Genomic DNA, 24,218 nt, shown 5'->3' on the forward strand with positions numbered 1-24,218 from the left:
AGAGGAAGCCAGCCAGTCCCCAGCCACACCCCACAGCTCCTGAAGGTCGTCTAAGGAGACCTGTAGATTCAAATTTCACCTCTTCTGCATAACAAATACTGAGGGACTTATGCCAGACAGAGGAGTTCCAATGGAATCTACTGGCTCCACTGGGTCTTTTAACCCAGCTGTGAGGGACCACTCCAAAATGGAATGGTCTCCGGGGAGGGCTGGGCTATGCAACTGACAGACCCCTCAACAGCAGCTTCCAACCCACCACCATTCATCAGACTTCACAGTGCTGGTCGCCTTCCAGACCTCACAGCATCAACTGCTGCAACAAACACCAAACCTTCACAGGGTGACACCCCTCCACGCTCAACTCTAGATTGCAAGCTTTGAGGGTAGCATGAGCTTAAACCCGGACATGGCCTCCTTGCTCCTGGAAGGGCGAGATGTGCATGTTCATTTCCCTGTGAAGCACATCCCGGTTCTCCCGTACCCATGGCGACCGAGTCTTTAATAACTCCCTGTGCTGGCAGGTCAAGTAAGCAAATCTACACAGCTCCATAGCAACAGACGTGAAATTAAAGCGGATCCCATCAGTAAAATATGCAGGAGGGCTCAGTGCATACATAATTATTATCCAGAAACACTTTTATTTGAAAGAATCAGCAGTAGCTATTTTGTGTAGGCCCAAAATGAAAGGTGAAGAGAAGGAAGAAAAACAAAAGTAAATGAGAAAAAGCAATAGGGTCAAAAACTGCCGCAACTGCATTTGTTAGACTCTATGTTAGAAAAGATCTCAGAAACTTTATTGTCCCAAATTATGAAGTCCACATATAAGGAAGGGAGAAGAGTGAGATTAAAACTGTACAGGAAATACATGTTGTGTACCGTTGGATCCGAATGTCAGGACAGTTACGTCAGGACACCTGCTGTCAGGTGTGGGACAGAAGTGAAGCATTTGAACCATGTGCTTATGTCTGGGAAAGATGACAGATGCTCAAGTGCTTCCTCCCTTTCTATGGCCAAGGTGATGGAAAGCCTTCCACAAGCACATGTAATTGGCCACTGTGTATCTGCTCTTTGCCAAATATCGAGCTGCTTAAAAATCTAATGCTCAATTTAAAGCCATCCTCATAAGGTTTAGGTTACTCAGGGAACCTGGGCTTTTGCTCTTTCTCTTTTCACATGCAAGTTCGCCTGCACCCCTGAGAATTTATGCTTTACACTTACTAATAAACATGGGCACATCAAGAGATTGCTTATTATCAAATACTTTAAGGTACAAAAAGCCCAAATAAATGGAGAACTTACGGTCATAGGCAAGATGCTCCATCATTTGTTGTGAACTTACTTTACTCGGTCCATCTTCAGACCATTTCTTTTGTTCTATGACCAATTATTTAAAATACACTGAATCAGGTGTAGCTCATTTCCTAATATCAGTATTCTTATGAACATGACACCAGCCACATATTTAACCATCTGAATATTCTCAGGAATGGAAGCATGAATCTCCCCATCTTCACCACACAAGTAAGGTTATCACTGACTGCAGGATGGGAGCATGGTGTACTCTGATTAAATCCTGCATTTGTAACTGGGTTAAATGTTTTTTGACACACCCTTATTCTTAATTATCCCTCCCCCAGAAAAGGTGCAGTCTTGGAATGTGGGTTATAAAGTACTGCTAAATCAGTCACAGCAGAAAGACAGACACATTGCACTGAGGTCACCAGTCTTCTCATCACTCTCACCTTTGTGTGATCCTGCTTTTAAAATGAAGCACACCAATTTATTTTAGGGATCAGTCAAGGCAGATTGTGACAACCAAAAATGTGACTTTGTCTTAGAATACACAGTGTACCAGCAGCATTTTAAAAAGTGTTGCAACATAAGAGGTAGAAGTACCAACTAGTAGTTATAAAGAACAATGAATCTCTTTGCATGCTGTAGGATCTATTCAAGTTAGCACATTCTGTAACTTGGTTTTCATATTCTGTACCTCTGTTCCTGAACAACGGGGACAACAGTTCTATTATTTTTCCCACTGCTTGCTGACATTTGGTACGGAGAACGAACAAAAGCCATGCAAATACAAGATACAATGTTCTTGGATAAATGCACCAGTGAAACATGTCTTTCTAATATTTTACCAGTCCTTTCAAGGTAAAACAAAGTCCTATTATTGCATCCTTCTGCTATCAGAAAGGTGAAGTTCTTGAGAGTGAAGTATGTTCCCAGCATTACCTCTAAGAAAATCGTCTCGCAGAACTTACACACAAACTCTCTGTTTTTAAGTGAAGCACATACATACATATATATCAGTCAGACACTGTTATTCCCACACTATCATACTGAAAAGAGGGAGTGAGCTGACAAAAGAGCTGTAACATCATACAGCTAGACATCAGTAATACAACCTAAACCAGAGCTTTTATGTTTTGTTTTTAAAACAACCACAGTGACTGCCTTTAGCATACAGGCACATATGGAAGTGGAGTAGCGATATGAATAAACTTATGTGTTAAACTTACACTAATGGATTATCTAGCCACTACACTTTGCTTGCACAGGGTGCCCCCAAGAATGAGTTTCTGGACATTTAGGATCCTGGAATCTAATCCTCACGCACCAGACAATACAAAAAAATCAGCAGGAAGAGAATTACATTTTAAGAGGTAGACATTGTTAACAGTGAGACATAATTTGAAGCTAATACCTGCATTTACTATCTAATCTGTTTGGTTTATTTAGCTGTAACTGTAATATTCCCAAATGCCCAGGGTCATTTTCTCTTGCCTCATTTTTGTTAACTATAATTCGCTCCAATGCTGATTAAAAAAACACCCGCACCTACACTGTTGCCCCAACCAATTTAAGTCCAATACAGTCTGCTCCACTTGTCTCTCCTAAAACTCTTAATAGTCCTAAAGCCTTCAAAGATTAATGTGTTCAGACTGGGACATCCTAATCCAAGGCTCATTCACTCGTGACTTGACAAATTCACCATCAAGAAGTAGAGAAGATCATACCGGCAACACATGCAGAGTATAACACCACTTACTATGGCTCAAAGTTAAACAACATTTTTAATTGAATAGTGATTGTTAAAAGTTACTTTTCTTCATTCTTTCATTTCTATGAATCATTATAAGTGAAATGGCAACACACAGACATGAAAGATAGAGCAGCAAAAGCACAAATTGTGCCTTGCAACCACTTAAATACAGATCTGGGTGATGCACTATTTAAAGGGAAAAAAGGTCCAGGCAACGCAGGATCACAGAATCATTGGGGGTGGAAGGGATCTCTGGAGACCACCTAGTCCAACTCCCTGCTCAAGCAAGTCTAGCTGATGCAGGCTGCCCAGCACTGTGTCCAGTTGAGTTTTGAGTACCTCCATGGATGGAGACTCCACCCACAGCTTCTCTAGGCAACATGTGCCAGGTGTCTGGCCACCGTCACAGTGAAAAAAAATGTTTTCTTGTGTTCATGTGGAATTTCACATTCCTTAGTTTCTTCTCATTGCCTACTGTACAACAAATGTAGGTACTCTATGTGGTGAAAGCCTCTGTGATTTGCCCATTAATTTGAACAGACTGAAATTTTAATGCCAGAGTTGTCAATGACCGTCCTTGAAATACAATCCATTGCAGTTCAACTGCCATATAGTCCAAAATGTTACTATTTTAGCCAGAATCAGTAAGAGATGGCCAGATGTTTTATCAGCAGTGAAAAATAATAACTTTTTTGCACAGTCTGCTGCTACATGGAATGGTTACCATTGAACCAAGCTGTGACTGACAGCCAGCCAGCCTTTACAAAGTTTGGGACCTGACCCTAGCTGTGGCACACCATGGTCTCTTTTCATGCAGTGGTGCTTCCACCTCTACTCTGCAGGCTCCAGAAGGTGCAGAAGGGACAAGTCTGGGACAGTCTTAATGTTTTATCTTAAGTCTTAATTGCACGTGAAACTTCAGCAAATCCATGTGCTCTAAGAGACAGCTCCAACAGTAACCTCAGCTCATTCAGTAAACTGTCCTAAGTGTGCCCATGACACCGAAAGCAAGAAAGTAAAGACCAGAGCTTTTGCCAGAAATGCTGAACAGTCAGCTGATCAGATGCCCTTCTCCAATTATGATGCTTACAGACTTTTAAATACAAATACATAGAATCACAGAACGGTTTGTGTTGGAAGGGACCTTGAAGATCATCTAGTTCCAACCACCCTGCCATAGGCAGGGACACATCCCACTAGACCAGGTTGCTCAAAGCCCCATCCAGCCTGGTCTTAAATACCTCCAGGGGTGGAGTTTCCACAACTTCACCTGTTCCAGTGCCTTTCCACCCTCAAAGTGAAAAATTTCTTCCTAATATCTATTCTAAATCTACCTTCTTCCAGTTTGAAGCCATTCTCCCTTGTCCTATCACTACACGCCCTTGTAAAAAGTCCCTCCCCAGCTTTCTTGTAGGCGCCCTTTAGGTACTGGAAGGTCTCTATAAGGTCTCCCCAGAGCCTTCTCTTCTCCAGGCTGAAAACCCCCAACTTTCTCAGCCTGTCTTCATAGAAGAGCTGCTCCAGCCCTCTCATCATCTTTGTGGCGCATCAACCATGTCTTTCTTATGTTGGAGGCTCCAGAGCTGGATGCAGTACTGAAGTAACACATCTCTGTGTTACTTTAAACATGCAAGCCCTTTAAAAGTTATTGACACAACTCTTGCCCAAGATTCCCTTCTTTATCCATATGTCTTTGGAAGTTTATCAATACTTTGCAGCTTGCAGATCCAGATGTTGAATGCTTGCACCAAGCATTCTAATGGAAGTCAAAAAACGAGATGAGGAAGACTGTCAAAGAAAGCAGAACAATTCCCACCATTCCCAACAAGATGAGCACGTGAGCTGCCCGAATTCAGGATGGATCATTGCAGGAGTACACCAAGAATGTGAACATCTGGAAGTGTTTATGCTCCTGTTTACTCAATTACAGAAACCATAGGATTCAGCACAGCAACTTGGTACAAAACTAAGACTAGTGTTAATTAAGCTTTTTGTGCCTTTTTGAGAGGGCATTTTCTGCAACACTTTTTTCCAATGCTTTTAATATTGCATAAATTAATCACATCCAAAAGGAGGAATAACTTCTAAAATCCTGAAATTTAGAGTGTCGTAAGTTTCTCCTGGAGTGTATGCTATGTATCTTCCTTAATGCTCCTGTCCTCTCCAGCCTTTCCTGTGACAGCAGGCACAGGGTTTAGGCCAAATTCACCTATAACATTGCTGTGATTTAAATTTAATGCACAATAAAAACCATTACAAACTATCCCAAATGAATAATTTCCTCATCATTATAAATCTTGCAGAGGTTTAGCAAGATGCAGTGATAATGCATTCCAGGATTAAATATGGTTCACTATGCAAACAACATAAATTATGAATGATATCCAAATCTAGTTTGTTAATACTTCAAGAGATGAAGATGACTTAGATCCATATAACATTGCCTTAGGCTGTTAGAGAGGAAAAAAAAAAGCTACGCTGTATTTCATATTTTGAAGTATAGAAAAGAAAGATGAAGTGATGTTGCTAGAGTAGCAGAAAAGCTTTGGAGCTTGGGAACAGCCTAAAAAAAATCCCAGGGTTCATTCTCAGTGCTATCCCACTCTGACATTTCCTGAATTATCTAAATATTTGTGTGAGTGTTACTTCTGAGATTCAGCATGTTCCAAGAAAACAATCCTGGAAACATAAATTTTCAGCAAAATGACAGGCATTTTGAAGGTGCACACTGATTGATGTACTTGCCTACAAAAACGTAGCGCAGGACAGAGTCTGTAAAAGGTAGTGGTAGGCTGGATTTTCATCTCTCATGTCTGGCTCCTGCTATGTAGTCATTATCACAAGACATTTCAGATAAATATGAAGTAGAGATTATCTCCATAAATCAGTAAGGGCTTTTGGTAGAGAGAAAGATATTATGCACAACTCCTTTCGCACTGTAGTTTGAGGTATGCAGCTGTATGCAGAACTAGGTTACGTACGACAAGGACACATTGCTGTTATTCTCCTCCCATGTCCCACTTCCCTTCTGCTGCTCCCCTGTTACTCCCTGCATGTTTTGCTACATGACGGTACCTCCTCTTTGCACAAGGCCTAGATCTTCACAACTGAGTCACCAGAAATTCATGCGCAAGTAGGTCATGGGGAAGGGACTGGATCCACCTGAAGCCAAGAGACAGCAATGGGAGAGAATTATATTAACCCCTGTGGCCAACAGTGAGGGAAATGAACCCCAGCTGTCCCCTGGTGTGTTCCTCAATTTCAGGAATGTCCCTCACCTGTGTCAGCTCTCACACCGACTACTATGTGGGTTTTGACAACTTTCCACTAAAAAGGTGTGAGAAGTTTGGCGGGAGGAACTTAGAAGTAAATCAGGTCCGGTTCCTGCTCTGAGAGTTTTGATAGCTCTCATGAGTGATATGCTTGGACTCTAGAGACCAGTTTTCCAACCTGCTCTGGCAGGGGGGGGTTGGACTAGATGATCTCCAGAGGTCCCTTCCAACCCTGACTATTTTGTGATTCTGTGAACCTTAGAGATCAGTCAATACAGAGGTACCAACAGCCACAGAACGGCCGACCTACAGGAATACCTGAATACCTAAACTAAGTCCATTCAAAGACTTGAAATAATACCACCAACTAAAATGAAGATGATTCTGACTATCACTACAAGAGACTAATAACTTGATATTATGGGTCAATTTAAGTGTAATAACCAAAACCAATGAAGTAATTTATTGAAACAAGTGCATAACTCTTTTCCATGTGTATAGAACTCTTCAGTGGGAAAAAAAAAAAAAACCAAAACCAAAACCAAAACCAAAACTTTCAAAATTATTTATCCACCTTTTGCTAAGCTACATCCATATTCACATACAAAATGGTTGTGGTAGCCATGGCTGCAGATTTGACTGTCATATACCATATCCACTGCATTCTGCCTGCATTAGATTCCTTGATTTTAATGGAACAGAAAACAAACCATGAAAAAATATCTATCATCCATTATGCAGAGCAATGGGAGACTGGGAACACTCCAGTAATACCGTGCTATGAAATGAGCTGAAGAACTTGCAGGCATAGTGGTAAGTCAGATTTAATCAGCCCTTTCAATGACCACGCCAGTGGTGAGTTTTTGAGACAGATTCTCTACTGTTTCTGGATGAAACACGGTGCTGGTAAATTTGAGCTGGTTCTTCATGAAATTATCTAAATTGCTTCCAGAGGTAAAATGACTCTGGAAACAGCGTAGCCAGAAGGTACCTGAGCTCATGAAGCATGTCAGTTCTGCAGCTGCCTCTGTACAGGGTCAAAAGCTGCTCTGTCTCCATGATTAATTAAATAACAGCACAAATATCCTGACCATTTGTAATCAAGAGCTGCCGGTACATGAATCACAAAAACATTTTATATCTACTCATTAAAATTACAGCAGCCAATGACGCACCAGGATATTTAGTCTTGGATGTGCGACAAGCAGGTGCTGATTTAGTTGGTGGTCTGAGGCGGCCCATTAGCCGGAAGCAATGGGAGAGATGCTCTTGATCCAACCAATGCAGTATGGATCTACATCTGCCTACCTCCCACATGTAGGCTGCCCATTATCTTGCCTTGGTTTGACATGTTTTATCCCCAGAGCCATCACAGCCTGGCAGCGTAAACTTTAGGCAGGATCCAACAATAAATCTAGCATCAGAAGACTATAATTCTTCTCTTTGATAGTGAGAGTCATTTATCTTTGGACAGTGAAATATGTGTGCAATTACCATGAAATAGGATAAAATCCATTTCAGTTGTTATTTGACATCACCATCGAGCCTCATAAAAGAAAATGAACACGTCTATTAATTATATTACCATGAAGAAGCTAGTATTGATAGTGTTTTCAAATCTTGCAGGTGGCTCCATAGAAAGAACCCAACTATTTTTTTTATTTACTATCAGCATTAGTGGTATCATGGGCAGCACAACACAATATATGTAGACACCTGTAGATGTACGAGTTAATTAGAAAGTGTAATTAAAGGAATGAAAGGAACCATATTGTACTCACCAGGCTTTACAAGGCTTGTCTTTGTCTCCTTCTTATATCGAGCCAGCTGTGGATTCCCTTCACTCATTGTCCCTGGACTGAATTTCTTCCTGGAGAAGTCTCCATCACTACCAGTGCAAAAACTGATTGGACTGTTTCCAGCATCAGAAGGAGTCTTAACTGGAGATACTGACTGGCTACTAGGACAGCCAGTGTCATCTGAAAAGAAAAGGGAAAACATCAAAATTTCTAACTAATAAGTACATGAATGTTAGCAGAATTATAAAAAACAAAACAAAACAAAACAAAACAAAAAAACAAAAAAGAAAAAGTGTTTGGACTACAACTGTTTACAGTCAGTTACCTGATAGGCACAACCCTGCCTCTGAAACCTGCTGAGAAGCTATTAGCTTCTCCCATTTTGTGAACAAGTCTTGGATACCTTATGGCAGACTAAAATGGCAAGCACTTGTCTCACCAAGTCTGACAAAATACAAAATTGGGGGTTACATAATGAAAACTCCGATCTAAGGTAAATTTGCTTGACTCAGCCAGGTTAGGGAATGTTACACATGACGAAATGCACATAAGACACGAGAATGGCTTGTCTACTGCACACTGGATGAAAAGCAAGAATGGGCCACATGGTCTCCTTCAAGATATGTTCCTATCTGAACAGCAAGTGAACAACCTACAGCCTATATGCAGAAAGTCAGGACTTTCATTTAACTGGAATTAAGAAAGGTTTCTCAAAATTGTTTTTCCTTTTAAAGCAGCCATGATCACAGAGCTCATTCATTCCTGACAACTGGCTGTGAGGTACCTGGTTCTGAAGAGGGTGTGTTATACACAAACTGTTTTTCTTTAAAGCCAAATTCCTCTTGACGGCACACCAGCGCTTCACCGCATCAGCAGCCACCTCAGGAACAGACCAGCTCTTAACAATTAAATGCAAAGTAAGAAATCTGAGTCCAGGTGAAATCCACATATCAAACATCCCCCTCATCTAATCACATCTTCTGTAATCTTGAGTAATCACAGCTCCCCTAAAAGTCATGGTGGTTTTAGAGATACACAACAAAAACAAACAGGCTACTCTGACACTGGGAAGCCTCGAATATTTACTCTCCTGCAGAACTGTAATTGTTTGTTCTTTCCCAGGACAAAATGAAAGCTGACATCTTAATTATGCAATCGCATTCTGCTCCTCGTGCATTATCTTTACCTAACACGAAACTTCAAGAAGTACCTGCAACTGAGCCAGATAATTTGCATGACCATATTGCACTTACCACTTCCACCCCGTTCGTAATTTAGGTCAAGCCTGATCTTGCAATGAGCTTTGCATGGACAAATTGTTTAAAAAATCAGTACATGATTGTGCATTTATAAGGAAAAAGGGGCACTCCATAACTATCTAACCCCCACCCTGCCCTCCTCCCCTCCCCAGGAAAGAGCAGCTTTTGCTATTATTAACTATTGGCTCCCTCAGGACAGTAAAACAACCTCATCCTTTCATGTGAACCAGTTTCCCTTCATGCCCTGCCAGTTACTCTGCCCTCACCTATTTATTCCAGTGTTCTGCTTCTCATTTCTCTGTGTCCTGCCTCCAATACTGAGCAAGGTACCTAAAAGTGCTGACCATCCAAAACATGCTAGATGCGTTAGCACGCAGCAGCAGCCGGAGGTGTTGCTGCCGCAGCCTCCGCAAACTGCCAGACACGAAGCCAAGCCACGGGGGCAGCCCAGCCAGAATTACCTCCCAAGGCACAAAGGGCAGTAACGGTGCAAAGCACCTAATCCAGCTTAATCGTCTTTGATTCCCTCAAACCAGCTCAATTAAGCCTACAAGCATCTCCTTTTGCCATCTTGCTGCTGCCTTTTGCAATTCTGAATTAGTTCCTAGAAAAATAACAGGAAAGAGAAGACTGCTAATAAGGTTCTCAGCCCATCCCCATGCTCATCCTCACTAAAGCAGCATTGTTAGCCACATGATTTTTCGTTTTTCATCCTTTCCATTCCCATTGACATCACAATATAACTCAACAGAGAGAAGAGAGAAGGTGGCAATTTCCTCCCAGATCAGCACCCATTTCCTTTTCTCAAGGGTTCAGAGTCTCTTCTGGAGGCAGAATGAACACTCCCTACAGGGCAGTGGACCAGCACTGCTGAGTGAGCTTTTGAACTGCGTTTAAGCAGCTCCTTTAGCTGGGTCCAAAGCGATTTCTCTTTAGAAGCACACAAACAGTTATAATCAAATATATTCAGAAAAAAAAGTGCAGTCTCATGCAGTTTCTTTTTAATGATGGCCTTTCCTTTTGGATGTTTTCCTATGTGGCACTATTTTCAAAACTTTGTGCTTTTAAAAAAAGACAAGAAACTGTTTAACTTCATCTCTCCACCAATAAAATCACTGCCATACCCAGACAGGTTCTGCAGATCTCACAGATGTGTTTTATATGGGAGACTTCATGTACAAATAACTCCCAAAGCTGTAGAGATGCTACTTGGAAGAACCTCAGGAGCTGATAAAACCTTTAAACAATGAAAAAGCTAAACTACAATGTTAAGAATTAGAGCATTAAAAAAAAAAAAACAATCTAATATGTAAAACTAACTGCAATAACAAAATAGGGAAGCTAAACAAACAACACAAAAATAGCATAAAAAATAAATATTTTAATTACCATCCCTCCCTGCCATTGCCTCTGATATCACACTGCTGACACTGTAGGATCAGATTATGTCATACCTACACATCCTCGTGTTACCCTTAAGGTCTTCAGCTTTCATTGCAATGGGGCATTTATTAAAGGAACAAATGAGCCTGGCACAAAGAACAATAGCTCTTCTCTACTCATACCACTGGTGACCTTTAGATACACCAATAATCAGGTGAGCATTCCCACTCGAGCTGAAGTAAATGAATGATTTTATTGTACTCCCTCTCTGACCGTTTGTTATTCTTTATGTAATGTATAACTCATACTCCTCCTACCTAGTATTACCCAGAAATGTGAACAAAATTACAAATTTTTCAAATCTAAGGTAAGCTGCAGAGAAACATTTTTGTGTGTCAGCTTTTTGCGGGGCCGTTTGAATAATCAAAATATTTACTATCACAGAATGGAACAGCTGCATACAAAATGCCGGTTCCCACCACCAAGGGCAGGCAAAGCTCTGCTGTACACTGGTGGGATCCACCTTCCAGCCTACCTACAGCTCCTCGTTCTGGCACAAGGAAAAGTCCTGGTGAACGCTGAGGTGCCATCCAAAGTGCAAGCCAAATTGCCTGCACTTATCTTCATTCTTCCCTGCTACCGAAGCCTTAAAGGGCTATTTAATTGTGTTTAATATTGTAGGTGAACGCCCCACAGAAAAGCAGCAGACTTGCCCATGGACCCTGACCGTGCATCAAGCTGATGCCCACTCCGTCCCACAGGCAGCCTGGCTGCTCACCCCACTCACTGCCGCAGCGAACACCTCTGCTCTGCTCCGCGCCCGCAAGAGGAAGGATGCAACTGCCGCAGTGAGGGTTCAGTACTTCTCGCAGACCTGTAGGTTCCTCCACCTCCACCCACCCAGAAATGGGCTAAGAGAAGGAACTATCTCCAAAGTAGGCAATGGGGTAACAGGAGCAGACGAGCCCACAATGGGACTCGCTTTCTGCTGAAGATATGATGTAAATGTAGTTTTCAGCAAGGTCAGTTAAGGATTCAGTCCTATAGCAAGAGTTTTGCCCCAGTAAGGATTTCAGGAATACAGATCTGATTTACCTTCTCAGGCACATGAGCATCAGGAAGATAGAAGAGAGCAAGCTGGCAAATACTGCTCTGAAAGTCCATACTTCTGATCTTGCCTGCATTATTTACTTGCACTAGAGGGAAAACCACATACATTTATAACACACGACTTTCGTTGCCTTCTTAGCAATATTCATGGTGTCTTTTTTCACAGTGGCCTCCTAAGAGCGTTCTGGGAGTAGACTTTCCCTTTGAACATCAGCTGGATTTCATCACTGAAACTCTACGTTCAACCCCTCTCCCAGATCAGACACGCTTGCCAAGTTTCAAAGCCAAGCACGGGATAGCGTCTCAAACAAACAATCAGGGAAGCCGCTCAGAGCACTCTGACATTTGCATGCACTGACTAGCTTTCAAATAGTAAAGTCAAAGTATAAACAACAGTGCTAAAGATAATAATACTCTAACAACTGACAAAAATATTGTTCTCATCGACTTTAAGGCCATACGTTGTGACTTGATAATCTTCTCTGATTTTCTGGGCACAGAGACTTTAGAAGTTTCACTGTAATATGCCTTAGAGCCTTCTTTAGAAAAATACTGCCTTTTCCTGAAGACTTCAAGAAATACTGAATTTACAGCCTCCTTATATAATCCATCCAAATAATTAATGACGCTCTCGCTGAGGAACCACTGACTTTTTCCTACCTTCACTCCCAGCTGCCAGATCTAGTTATACACTTCTATGAGTCTGAACTGTCCATCCCCTGCCTGCCCCTTTGCACCCCTTTCATCTTCTTTTAAGGTTCCCTTGACCAATGTTCAGGCTGTACATACTCTGTATTTCCACTAAGAAATGTGGATTCCAGAATTAAACATGGGCATTTAATGAACTTTTACCCTTTCTGTGTACCAATGCAAAAACTGTTTCCTGACTTTTCCTAGTGGTTCGGTTCGCTTTCTGTTCATCCCGGGATCTTGTAGTCCAGGTAGCCACGGCTCTGCCAGAATGGCACACTGAGAGCTGGCTATTGACAGTGAACCAACAAGGGTATTCCAGCATTTTTCAGGATAATCTCCCAATCTGGTTGTGTGCTCCACATTTTTTGACCCCCTACATGTTGCTTTGGTCTTCTTTTTGTGACTGGTCTTCTAGCACAGGGGTGTTTTATGCATTAACGAAAGTTACTGAGAGACACTAAAGGGAATGTATCACCCAACTTCCATCTGGTAAAGGATCCTTCTGTTTTAAATGGAGGGAGCCTCCTTTGAAGGATGAGTCAGAACGACAGCCCAATTTAGGCTCCTCCAGCCATCCCACTACTCTGAGTCACTGTCTGGAGGACCTCATCTCTTTCCATTGACCAGTGCAACCGCTGTTCTGACTTGGGCAGGGGAACCAGTGAGGTGTAAGGGCTCACTGCCCAGTCAGAAACCATTGCTAACAGGACATTCACAATGTCATTCTGGAACAACTGGACACAAAGGACCACAGTAAAAGCATCAGGATGAAACATAATAGTATAAAGTGAGGAGTACACATAGAAAGACAGAGGTGGAGCATATTCATATGGACACCATCAGGCTCTCAATAGGTAGGAGTCTAACTCCTACCTCATCACGACACTGAATGGCCCTCTGGAGGCACCCACACCTGCCCAGCAATGGTTTAGGGAGCACAGCATAAGGTAAGAAGTGTGAACATTCTCTTCAGCTCCTATTTGTACTAAACCATTTCATTTTTATTGCAGCCATTCCAGTAGATGATTTTATGCACTCCGTAAGTTTAGTCATTTGCTACAAACTATTTTTCACCCGCAAACCTGCAAAAGCACATAGACTGTTGAAAAAATTATTTAATAACTTCACTAAAAGTAGAGTCCTAAAGATGCTACTAGCTTTGGTCCTTCTGACCAATCCTAAACTTATTTTACAGCTATTTTAAAGATCTATTGCGGTTCATATTTAATAAAATTAATCAGAATATCATGTGCTTGTGAGGAAGGTGTCTTACCAGAAGTCAAACACACTAAAACAAAGCAGAAGAGCAACCAAAAACTATAGACCTCTCAGGAAAAGAGGGAAGGTTTATTTGACAAGGCCTACTTACACAAAATCCTGCTAAGCAAATGAATTCCACATTTATTCTCTAAGTCTCTGCAGAGAGAACTTAACTACACTCCATTTTGCCTGTGAATGAAGGCAGGCTAGCAGCTCCACCACTCCCTGAGGTCACCTAGAGAGGCCATGCAAACTCTTGTCCTTGAAGGTTTTCTAGACTCAGCTAGACAAAGCCATGGCTGATGTGACATAGTGCTGGAAACAGTCCTGCTTCAAAAAGGAGGCTGGATGAAATGATCTCCACAGGTCCCATACAACCTACATGCCTAGGATCATGCTTTTTCTTTACATTTTTTAGATTTTCCACAGCTGGGAACTACCTTGGTTTTCCCAGTTCATCTTTCAAGCTGGAACTATTGATTTAAATGTTCTAGTCATAAAATCTAACTCAGTAGTGAACTACGTAAAATCAAGAGTAAACATCTTCAACTCCTGTTTGTCGCTGAGGTTCCTATCATGAATATGCAGGCAACTTTTACACCTGTTCCTCACCAACCCCTTTGACCTTGCTTCCATCACACCCAGTGGCTGACCACTAATGGTGACTACTGAAAATTTAGTATGGAATTCAACAACAGGTCCTCTCTGGTTGCTCACAGCATGGCATAAATGGTGACAGGCTTGTATTGTGTAGAAGAGGTGAGAGGAAGGTGAAAGAAGATGGACTGACCTGCTCCTGGAGATTGGGCATCTTTTACCATGCAGTATTTCCACTAAACATGGCCTTAGAGGTATCAGCCCTTCATCTGACTGTACAATGGCTAAGTTACACTGAAGCAGCAAATTTTAATTGGCTTTGGCAGCAAATGATGCCTCTACTAACCTTCCTTCTATTTGAACACTTTACTAATAAGCAGGACTGACGTGAGTTCTGGGAAACCATCTGAAAAAAAGGACTATATAATTGTGGTTTAACAGCTTTGTCATTACGTTTATAGCACCACTAATGGTATGGTATTACTGAAAAAAAGCATTGAAGCTTACTGGTAAAGCTATCAATAAAAATAGTACTGTTACTAGGAGAGCACTGTGGTCAGGAATAGCACAGCTCCTAGAGTTTTGATAGCACACCACACCTAACATTTGGACAAGGGGTTTAAGATGAGAAAGGACTGAAAATCTATTTGAAAATTTTAAAGAAAAGTTTTAACTAAAGGTCAGGAGAGGAAAGAGTCTGAAAAAGAGACAAAGAAGAGTTTTGGCTGTTAGGCAGGGGTTTTTTATGCACTTTAGTAGACCTCACTAACCTTTTCTGAGACCAATAGCTGGAAGTGGAGCCACTGCTGCTACCTCTGGTGGGAGAGCCTTGACTACATCAAGTGCAAAAAATATTACCCATTTCATATCAACATTATGTGAAATTTATGTATATATAGATGGGTTTCTTTGTGTGTGGTTTTACATGCTTTCACTTATGCAGAAAAGGAAGAAATTATAAATATCCTACTCAGTTTTGACGGTATCATTTTTGGAAAGAAAAATCTTCAATAAACCACACAGAAATTTGTACCTTTTCCTCAAATGGTATAACATGTTCTACTCCTTTGTTCTCATATACCTCTGTCCCCATGGCTGACAGCATAAGACTGTGCCTCTCACAGCTTCAACATCACCTCATGATGTTGCACGGTTTACCTTCTAAAGATGCTTGGAAACCACATATATTCGATCCATTGTTGGTTTATGCCTTTTTTTTTTTTTTTTTTTTTTTTAATTACCACCAAAGTCAGAATGGTGCTTAGCACCACCACAGAACTCACTTGCTGTATTTGGTGATACATATATGTCAAAAAACTGTTCCAAAATTTCAAGGACATATATTAACCCTATAAACGTAGGGTTAAAACATGTCATGTAGAATTTCTTTTAAAATAGCAAGATTCTCTTTTAATGCAAAAGAAATCAAAGACTTCTGATTAAAGCTTCATTTCTGCTGCAAGCTGTGATGTTCTTCAATATGCGTGGCACCATTCTACTCAACAGAAAATTGCATGGTAAACACTTTAAAACAGAAGTATTACATTACGGATTGGGGGCAAAGAAAATACAAGATATAGTTTAGAATTCAGTCCATAGTACACAGCAAGCTGCAACAAACAGGGTAGTAGAAAGGACGAGGTACTGACTGTTCTCAGGCCACCATCCAAAATGTGCCAGAGACAATGGGAACTCTTCTACTGACCTCAGGAGGCTCTGGGTCAGGCTTTAAAGGTTCACCGTGCTGACAGACACATAAAAAGCTGACAACAAATATTCAAAAGGTCAAATATTTTGGCTTCCAGACGTCGTTGTGTGGCCCAGGAACAAAAGGATTGTTAGTAAGAGGGAATAAATAGTGAAGCTGAAAGGGAAGCAGGGAAAGGCCAAAAACTGAGGAACAGGCAGGCTTTGCTCTTTAGTACCTAGGCACTTTTCTCATTTCCATGTTTGGAACAGATCTCTGCGCTGCAGAAACAGAACTGGTGGTTAACAACATGAAGCAGTAATAAATTATTGCACGTAAACCGGCCCAGCAGGAAATTCTCCAGGGAAGCAGCAGTGAGCAAAGGAAGCGTGTCACCAGTGTCACCCTTATGCAAAGGCCATACGTGCATTTTTGAAAGCAGGTTTTGTTTCAACATTTTTGCAAATTAATATCACAGCAATCACTGAACTGCCTTACAGAGTGCCGCAAACCAATGCACCAGAGAAGACCTCCACTTCAGAAGTTTGGAAAAATGGCAAAGGGACTGTGGAAAAGCATAGCATAAAGGACTGCGGGAAAGAGAAGCTAGCTTTCGGTGTCATATACTTGTGCACTTTTAAGCATATCTCTCTGATTCAGTAACTCAGACTGAAAAAATGACAAATAAACCAGTAAGGAACTATTTAAAAATATTTCTTCGTACAGCAAGAAACAAGAAGAATGCCAGAGCTCACTATTTCCATAATAATACATACATATGTACATACATATGCATACACACACACACAAATAATAGAGGTAATTATTTTCAGTAATTCATAATAACTCTCTGGCCTCAATCTGTCCATTTGCTAAAATACTGAAAAACTTTTTCTGTTCAGAAATATATATGTAAGTACACATGCTTTAATAGTGTAGCCTCCAAGGCTAGCTGGTTTACAATACAACCTACTTCAGTGCTATAGCAAAGAAATTATTTACCAGAGTGTGAGAAGGCACAGCATTTCATCCAGTAACACCAGTTCAACACTTGTTCAACACTCTCACCTGTGTCTAGCAATATGGGTAGCACATTCACATTAACTTTAATAAGCCTGCTTAAAGCCTACATGCTTTTTTTTGACATATGCACTGCAAACTCAGCCCCAGCATCCATCAAGAGCTGGGCCAGCTGGCAAATGATCTCTGAGTTCAAGGGGACCATGCACAGGAGCAAGCGAGCAGGGCATGGTAACACCGAGATGCCTCTTGCAGCATGTGCAGCCTGCGGCTTACAGAGCAGCCACGGTACCGGAGCATATTTACTCTGCCATGCGTGTAAAGAGCAAGATTTAAATAAAATCTTTACACCAGAAAAGAACAAGTTCTGAAATAAGCACTGAACCCAGATCTTGAAATGTGAAAGAAAAAGCAAAATAGAAGTTCAACTCCTGTTTCTGAAAACTTTGTTGGAGTGAGTCACAACCATTCATATACAGAGACGCTACTGTTTTTTTCAACGGCCCATAGTACTACGCGTTCTAGTTAAAAAGGCAATTTGCAGGTGAGCCCAAGAAAAGAGGAACCATTTGCTGTGGGAATAAAATGGGTCCTCTGGCTCAGGAAGTCTTTTGCTGAACTGATTATTAGATGCACAAGTGCTTCCTGAGAAGCTGCCTCTCCGTTAACAAAGCACCGCTGCATTACCTGCAGAAATTCAGGCATCTGGCTTCTGCAGAAGGGCTGAAGGGAAGCTTGGCCGTCCTTACAGAGGTAGCGTGTAACAACTCTTCTTCATAAGGAAGAATTTAAAAGCGTCTTGCAAACTAACTTCCTTTTAAAATGAAAAGCTAAACAGACTGCTACTGAGCTTAGCACGTCCAGGTGGCCTTCCATCCAATACACAGCTGGCTTGGTATCAAAAAGATGCGTTCACAAAAATCAGGGATAACGCCCCCCTCTAAGTATCTTCTTTCCTACAAGGCAAGCACCAGAACTGGGATTGCCACGAGCAGCCCAGCAGCTGCTGTGCCACACAGCCTTGAGCGGACCGTTTGCTCGTGTCATTTAACGCCACGCTCTTCTCCCGGCTGACGGGGAAAGTGCGCCCTGACCCTTCCCAGCTGAGCTACTTATGGGGAAAACACACACGGCACGGGCAAACGCTCGGTAGCAGCCGAGCCAGAGGAAGCTGCTGAGAGAGTGTTTTTTCACCGTTTGACATCACACGAGTTCCGTGGCCGACATCCAAGCCGAAGGAGGGCAGCGGCTGGAGGAAGAGAAGTGCTCCCGTATCGAATGACAAACAGGAGCCCAGATGCGCTATGATTTTAAGGAAGGAATGCGCACGGTGAATACGGACACAAAGGCCCAGCTTGCCTACACAACATCCAGACAGCATCCGTGTTCACTTGGCAGAAACAAAGAATATTAAAAACACATTTTATCAGGAACTTTACAGATAAGATTAACAGTCTCACCACGTCTCATACGGACTTACAAAGCAAAACTGACATAAAGTAAATTGTAAATAATTGACCAACGCGACCAACTGAGTCTCTGATCCAGTCAGACAAGACAAAGAGGGAGCTGATCATGCAAATTTAAAACTTACCTCAGCCAGAAGTAACAACTTCTTCAAAAGAAACCAAACATTAAAACAAAATGTCTCTTGTCTGTTGCCAAGAGGTATTTTTTTGCTATTGCCACTGTGCTCACAGCACTGCCACAGTTCCCAAAGGTTCCCCCTACCTAAACCAACATTAACGATTCCTGGAAGACCCTGCTGCTCTCATTTAGAGAGAAAGAACTCCCAAGCCTTCGCTTATGGGTTGGGTTACACATAAGCACCCAGGGAAAACGGATGACCTCAGAAGCTCTAGGGAATCAAGCAGGAAATACATATTTAAATGGACGAGGAAAAAAAAAATCTACTGGGGGGGGGAAAAAGAAATCTACTGATCATAACCACTTGGTGTCAATAATAAAGGAAGAAAGGCAGAGAGCGACTTGTCATGAGAAGGGTAAAGAGGAAAGGAATTTTTCCAGGTGTCAGTTCACACTATCTGCTGCTTATCAAGAACATTTTGGAGTTTAATTCTCCAGAGAAGTTACAAAAAAGACATTTATCCAAATGCTCATGAGCTTTTTCATACCGCCATCGCACTACTGTTCATCACATTATTCATTTGCTCACCTCTTCCAAAATTATTACTTGCTAATTTTAAATACCCTTTTGGCACATGCCACCTCTCAGTTAAGATGGTGAGTGCCTAGCCAAGCACCAGGAGAAGCAGGTTAGAGCCTGCGGCCCCTCCGCTCACCTCTCCACGCAGCTCTTTGCCATCACCTCCCCGGAAACGGGAACCAGCAGCCACCTGCTGCCGCTGGGGAATTTCAACCTAAATCAGACATACGATGATGCGGAATGATTTTGAGTAGAAGACAGGGAAGAAACGTCAAGAGTATTTATGTTGTCATACATGCATCACAGTGAAAGCCCACCAAACCTACCAACAATAAAACCACATACTGGGGTGGAGGACAGTGCGGTGGCTGATTCTTGGCTGCATAAGTTCTGAAGACTCAGAGCAGTCCACCTGTGTAGCGCATACCTGTATAGGTGCTGCAGGCGGCTTGAGAAGCACAAAGATCTCGTGAGGAAAAAAATCAAACTAAATCAACGCAGCATTCGTGGAAGAATAGAAGATGAATAAAGGAAATAAAAATATGACCAGCTGTGCTTAAAAGACAGCTTAAGAGACCAGCATCGCGCTCTTGAATACCTCTGCGAAAGGCGCCTTAAAACTGTCAAGCCGTGAGATCAGACACACCCAGAGTAAATACAAAGCTCTGCTGGGACTCAAGACACTGCCCGTCTAGTGCAGTGGTACAGCAAGGGTATTACTCTGGCAGTTCTGTGTTGAGTAGATCTGAAGAACATGCTACAAACCCAGAAGAGATCATAAAAACGAATTGTCAGTAACCAGGATGAAAGGCTTGTCAACACACAGGGAAAAAAAATCCAGAGAAAAACCAGCCATTTTGAGAGATCATAAAAATAATGTATTTCTAGAAAGCTTCAAAAGATTTTACTCCTTTGATTCTTATGAGACAACATGCAAACTCAAACAGGTAAGGTGGTGGGATTCAAAAGGCATGGGAAAAAGGCTTCAGCATGTTGTTTGTTTAGTACTCTGCATTGTTCATTAAACAATAACCAAATAGATCATTCCACTGAGCCTGAATTGCAAAATCTATCCAAGCTAAGGAGGAAATGGTAGACTCAAACATGGATATTGTGTTCCTCATTTAGGAAAATTGGCTGTTCTGTACACAGTGTTCAATACACTGCTTCTTGTTAAAGAAATTTTAAAAAATAATCTGATTCACTAGAGTGAAGACAAAGATAAATACAAGTGTTTCTGGTTGTTCTCAGGAAAAGCTTTGGTAATATAAATAGTTTATGAACAAAAAGGAAGTTCAGGAATTTGGTCTGATATTATCTATTAAAAAAATACCTGTTATAATTCAGATTTTTAGTTAGACAGAGAATGCTATGCTCTCCAAAATACTATTAATCCCAAATTTTTAGTCACCAAAATATCTTTAAAATTGCCATATTCATATAGAGCGCAAGGTGTTCGTGATGTGACCCCCAATGCTGTTATCCACGTGCATAATGTCATACACAGTGAAGAATTTCACTGAATTAAAAGATTACTCACCACTAGTAGGTATCTGAGTCATTCACTGCTAGTTGAGGGACTTAAATTGTGCTAAACTCTACAGAGGACAAATATTTAACACAAAAAAATCTGGTTTCAAGTTGTCCCTGAAGTAAAGGGATATACTCATTTTGAAGAGCAAATGACACTTTTGTGGTCTACAATTGGATAGTAGGAGTTTACTGGTGGTATACCACCCAGCCATTGCACTCTCTAGAGAGAGGACATCATGCTCAGTTCACGCCTGGTGACATGCTTGCCAGGAGAGGACTGAATTCTCAAATAAACAAGACTCGTTTTGATAAGACAGTGATCATGCATGGCGATCATTGTCACAAAACTAAAAGGAATTGCAGTATTCGACCCATGTCTGATGCCCTTAAGAGCAACTCCCCTGGATAACAGACTCTTTGGCTTACGTATGGACTTTTCAGAACGCCTCAAACCCCACGCTGCAGTTTTTAAGGCAAATCTTTCTCTTTAAAGCAACTATTCTGCCGCAGTAAACCCGCCAACTTTTTAGCAGCGGATAGCAGAACTCGAAATGGAAACATCTGGTGTCGCTTACGGACACGTATTAAAAGAACAGATACTGGGTTTCCCTGGAAAAAATCAATGGTTGCCCTTCTTCATCTGCAAAGCGGGATGCTTGGCAGGCTCGATAGGAGCCTGACACACGGATGCTGCATCTGGAGGTGACAGCAAAGCCTCGGTGGTCGGCCCACCGTGACCCCCCCAGGCTGACGACCGAATTGGGGGGGGGGGGGTGAGGGGTGTCTGTTTGCGGTACCTGAGCAGAAGCTATTGCTGCTGACGGTCCTGCCAGAGCCCCCGGAGGAACTGGGCGGGTTGAATTCCCGGCTCTCCTCTTCCGAAAAAGGCGACTCGGAAGCTGGGGATACCTTCTGCTGCGGCCGGAGGACCAGGCGGGGGATGCGGCTGCGGGATGATACCTCCTTCTCCAGCTGCGCCTTCTGGTCCTGTTCGGGAGGGGACACCCCGGAGTCAGGGACCCCTGGGATGTGCCCTCCTTCTTCCACCATCCCGCAGGGGCAGGCGAACCCCGGTGTCCTCCCCCCGCCCCTGCGGGCGGGGGGGGGGGGGAGGACACCGGGGTTCGCTTGCCCCTGCCTCTCCTCGGTCCCCGCAGCCATCCCTCCACCCCCGTCTCCTCACCTTGCCGCTCTCCCGCAGAGGCCCCATGGCTCCTCAATCACGGCGCAGCCGGCGACAGGCACCTAGCATGGGCGAGAAGGATGCGCTAAACCCGCCGTTGCCGCTGCCGCTGCGGCGCTGGGGGTGGCGGAGCCCGGCCCCGCCGCCGCTCCCCGCCCCGACACGTGGTGCCGCCGCCGGCCGCCCCCAAAAGGCGCCGAGAGGTTGCGGGGAACGGGGAACGGGGACAGGGACGGGGACAAGGAGCATCCTCCCGCTGCCCGGCTCGGCATCCCCATCCCCTTCGGCAGCGCTGGCGGGGGGATGTCCCCGGGGGGGAGGAAGTTCCCTGCCCGCTCCCTGCCTGCGCTGCCCGCCGAAGGCTGTAAGGAGGGTAAAGATGTTAAAATCTGGGCAGGGTGGAGCGCGGGCTGTGTGTGCAGTTTTATAGATTTCAGGCTGAGGCACCAAACCAGAGACATAACAGAGGGCAGATGTTGCCAGTACAAATATGATGGATGTATAGCTAGCTACATAAATAGCAAAATGCGTCAGATGCTTTCTGCTCCTTATTATTCGACGACAGCTTTTCATGGAACACAGAGACGTAAAAACTTATTCTCAGTCAATACATTGCATAGTATATTTAATTATGGTATTGTCTCTCTTACCTTTCATCGCCATAGTTGTTGTTGACCCTCCTATTGATTAATGCACATGTGTTAACCTCGTTCATCTGCTCCCCAGAGTGCATCTACTTAAAAGACATGCATGTATTAGCGGGACTGTGATCTGGGCTGCGTGCATATCCACACAATGGGTGAAAAGGCCTTCTTCGCCACAAAAAAGAATGATGAAATTCTCGATGTGGAGCTCGTTTGAGGTTCCACATAAATGGCTGCTTATAGGAGTTAATGAACTTGCAGAAACCGTACTTTCAGCAATAGCATTTGGGGGCAAAGGTTTCCTTTGCATGTATGCTTCCTACAAGGGGCCCCAGTTGCTGTTGGGAACTTCTCTTTGCCATTAGAGCATAAATATTAAATACCATCTCAAAGATAATTAAGAGCAAATGTGTCTTTTATGTGCAGTGCAGAGAACATACCATCAGTAATAGGAAAGGTGATGCATTCATCTAGTCCTGGAAGAGGAAAGAGGACACTGGTGAGTACTGACACACTGATTGTTGCATATACAAAGAGTTATAATTACTAATTTATTAACCTGGCATCAGGATTAGGTCCATTACTTATGTAGAGCTCCAAGCTATGCTCTGCCAAAAAGATGATACCATACTCCCCTGGCAGTGTCAAGACATCTATAATTCAAAGAAGTGAGATAGTTAGAGCTGAAAAAAATGCTTAAAATTCCTGTATTAAAAATGCTGCATGCTTATAAGATATCTTCTGAGCACTGGAACATACCTTCCTGAGGCACAAAAGAGCAGGAAGAATCCTGGACCTTTGCCTACTGCTCCAAGACTGTTTCCATGGAAAACAGAAAATTGCAAATCACATATTTTAACCACACAAATTTGCTCTTCCATTCAATAGGAACCAGGGCACCTGAGACCCTGGGCTTCTCCTGCGAGCTGCATGTGGCACGTGTGCGGTGGAAATTTCCCATGTACATTTACAAAGCTGTTGTACCAGTAGAAAGAGTAAGAAGAAGCTGTGCAGCAGCACTGCCATTGCCATAGTAACTCGGCTCGAGAGTTGATGATGATGATTCAATTGCTGGAGCCTGCTTTATCTTTTTCCATTTCAAGCTCAAATCTTTTGCCTCCCTAAGAAACAAGATATGAAAAGTGAAGTCTTCAGGCTGCCTCAGGATTCATTATGGGATGTTATTCTCTTTCATCTCCTCTCCTTTTTGCATAGAGATTTACAGTCTTATGATAAATCATAAAACAATCATTAACTTTCAAGCAAACAATTTTTCCCTTACAGTCCATGCATAGCTGATAAATATAGAGGAATTAAGAAATTTTTCAGCTTATTAAAATATTTTTACTGTGCACTAGTTAATCATGAGTACCAGGAGGAACACATACTTGACATGGTCATGTGATACCACTCTTATACTCCTCTTGATGTCTTTAGCTAACCAACTGTATTGCTGTATTACCTATATAACTAAATTTCATAACTGGCATGTAACTCTGAACAAAACCGTGTTTGCTTTGGAAAGGAAAAACATTATACATTCATAAGGACCTCAGAAAACCTAC

At 42.5% G+C, this 24,218-nt stretch overlaps 1 protein-coding gene across 1 annotated transcript in view; it reads right to left on the reverse strand.

Moving 5' to 3' along the window:
• SYBU (syntabulin) overlaps nt 1–22,036 on the reverse strand; it is a gene marked incomplete at both ends in the record, with an annotated part of 41,063 nt that extends 19,027 nt beyond the window's left edge. The window contains 3 exons of the mRNA XM_082479682.1: nt 8,100–8,297; nt 21,624–21,813; nt 22,010–22,036. Coding sequence (XP_082335808.1) covers nt 8,100–8,297; nt 21,624–21,813; nt 22,010–22,036 — 415 coding nt within the window. The remainder of the gene's footprint in view (nt 1–8,099; nt 8,298–21,623; nt 21,814–22,009) is intronic.
• Nucleotides 22,037–24,218: the final 2,182 nt, after the last annotated feature.

Source organism: Vanellus vanellus (assembly GCF_965231255.1).
Source record: "Vanellus vanellus genome assembly, chromosome: 2".
NCBI lineage: Eukaryota > Metazoa > Chordata > Aves > Charadriiformes > Charadriidae > Vanellus > Vanellus vanellus.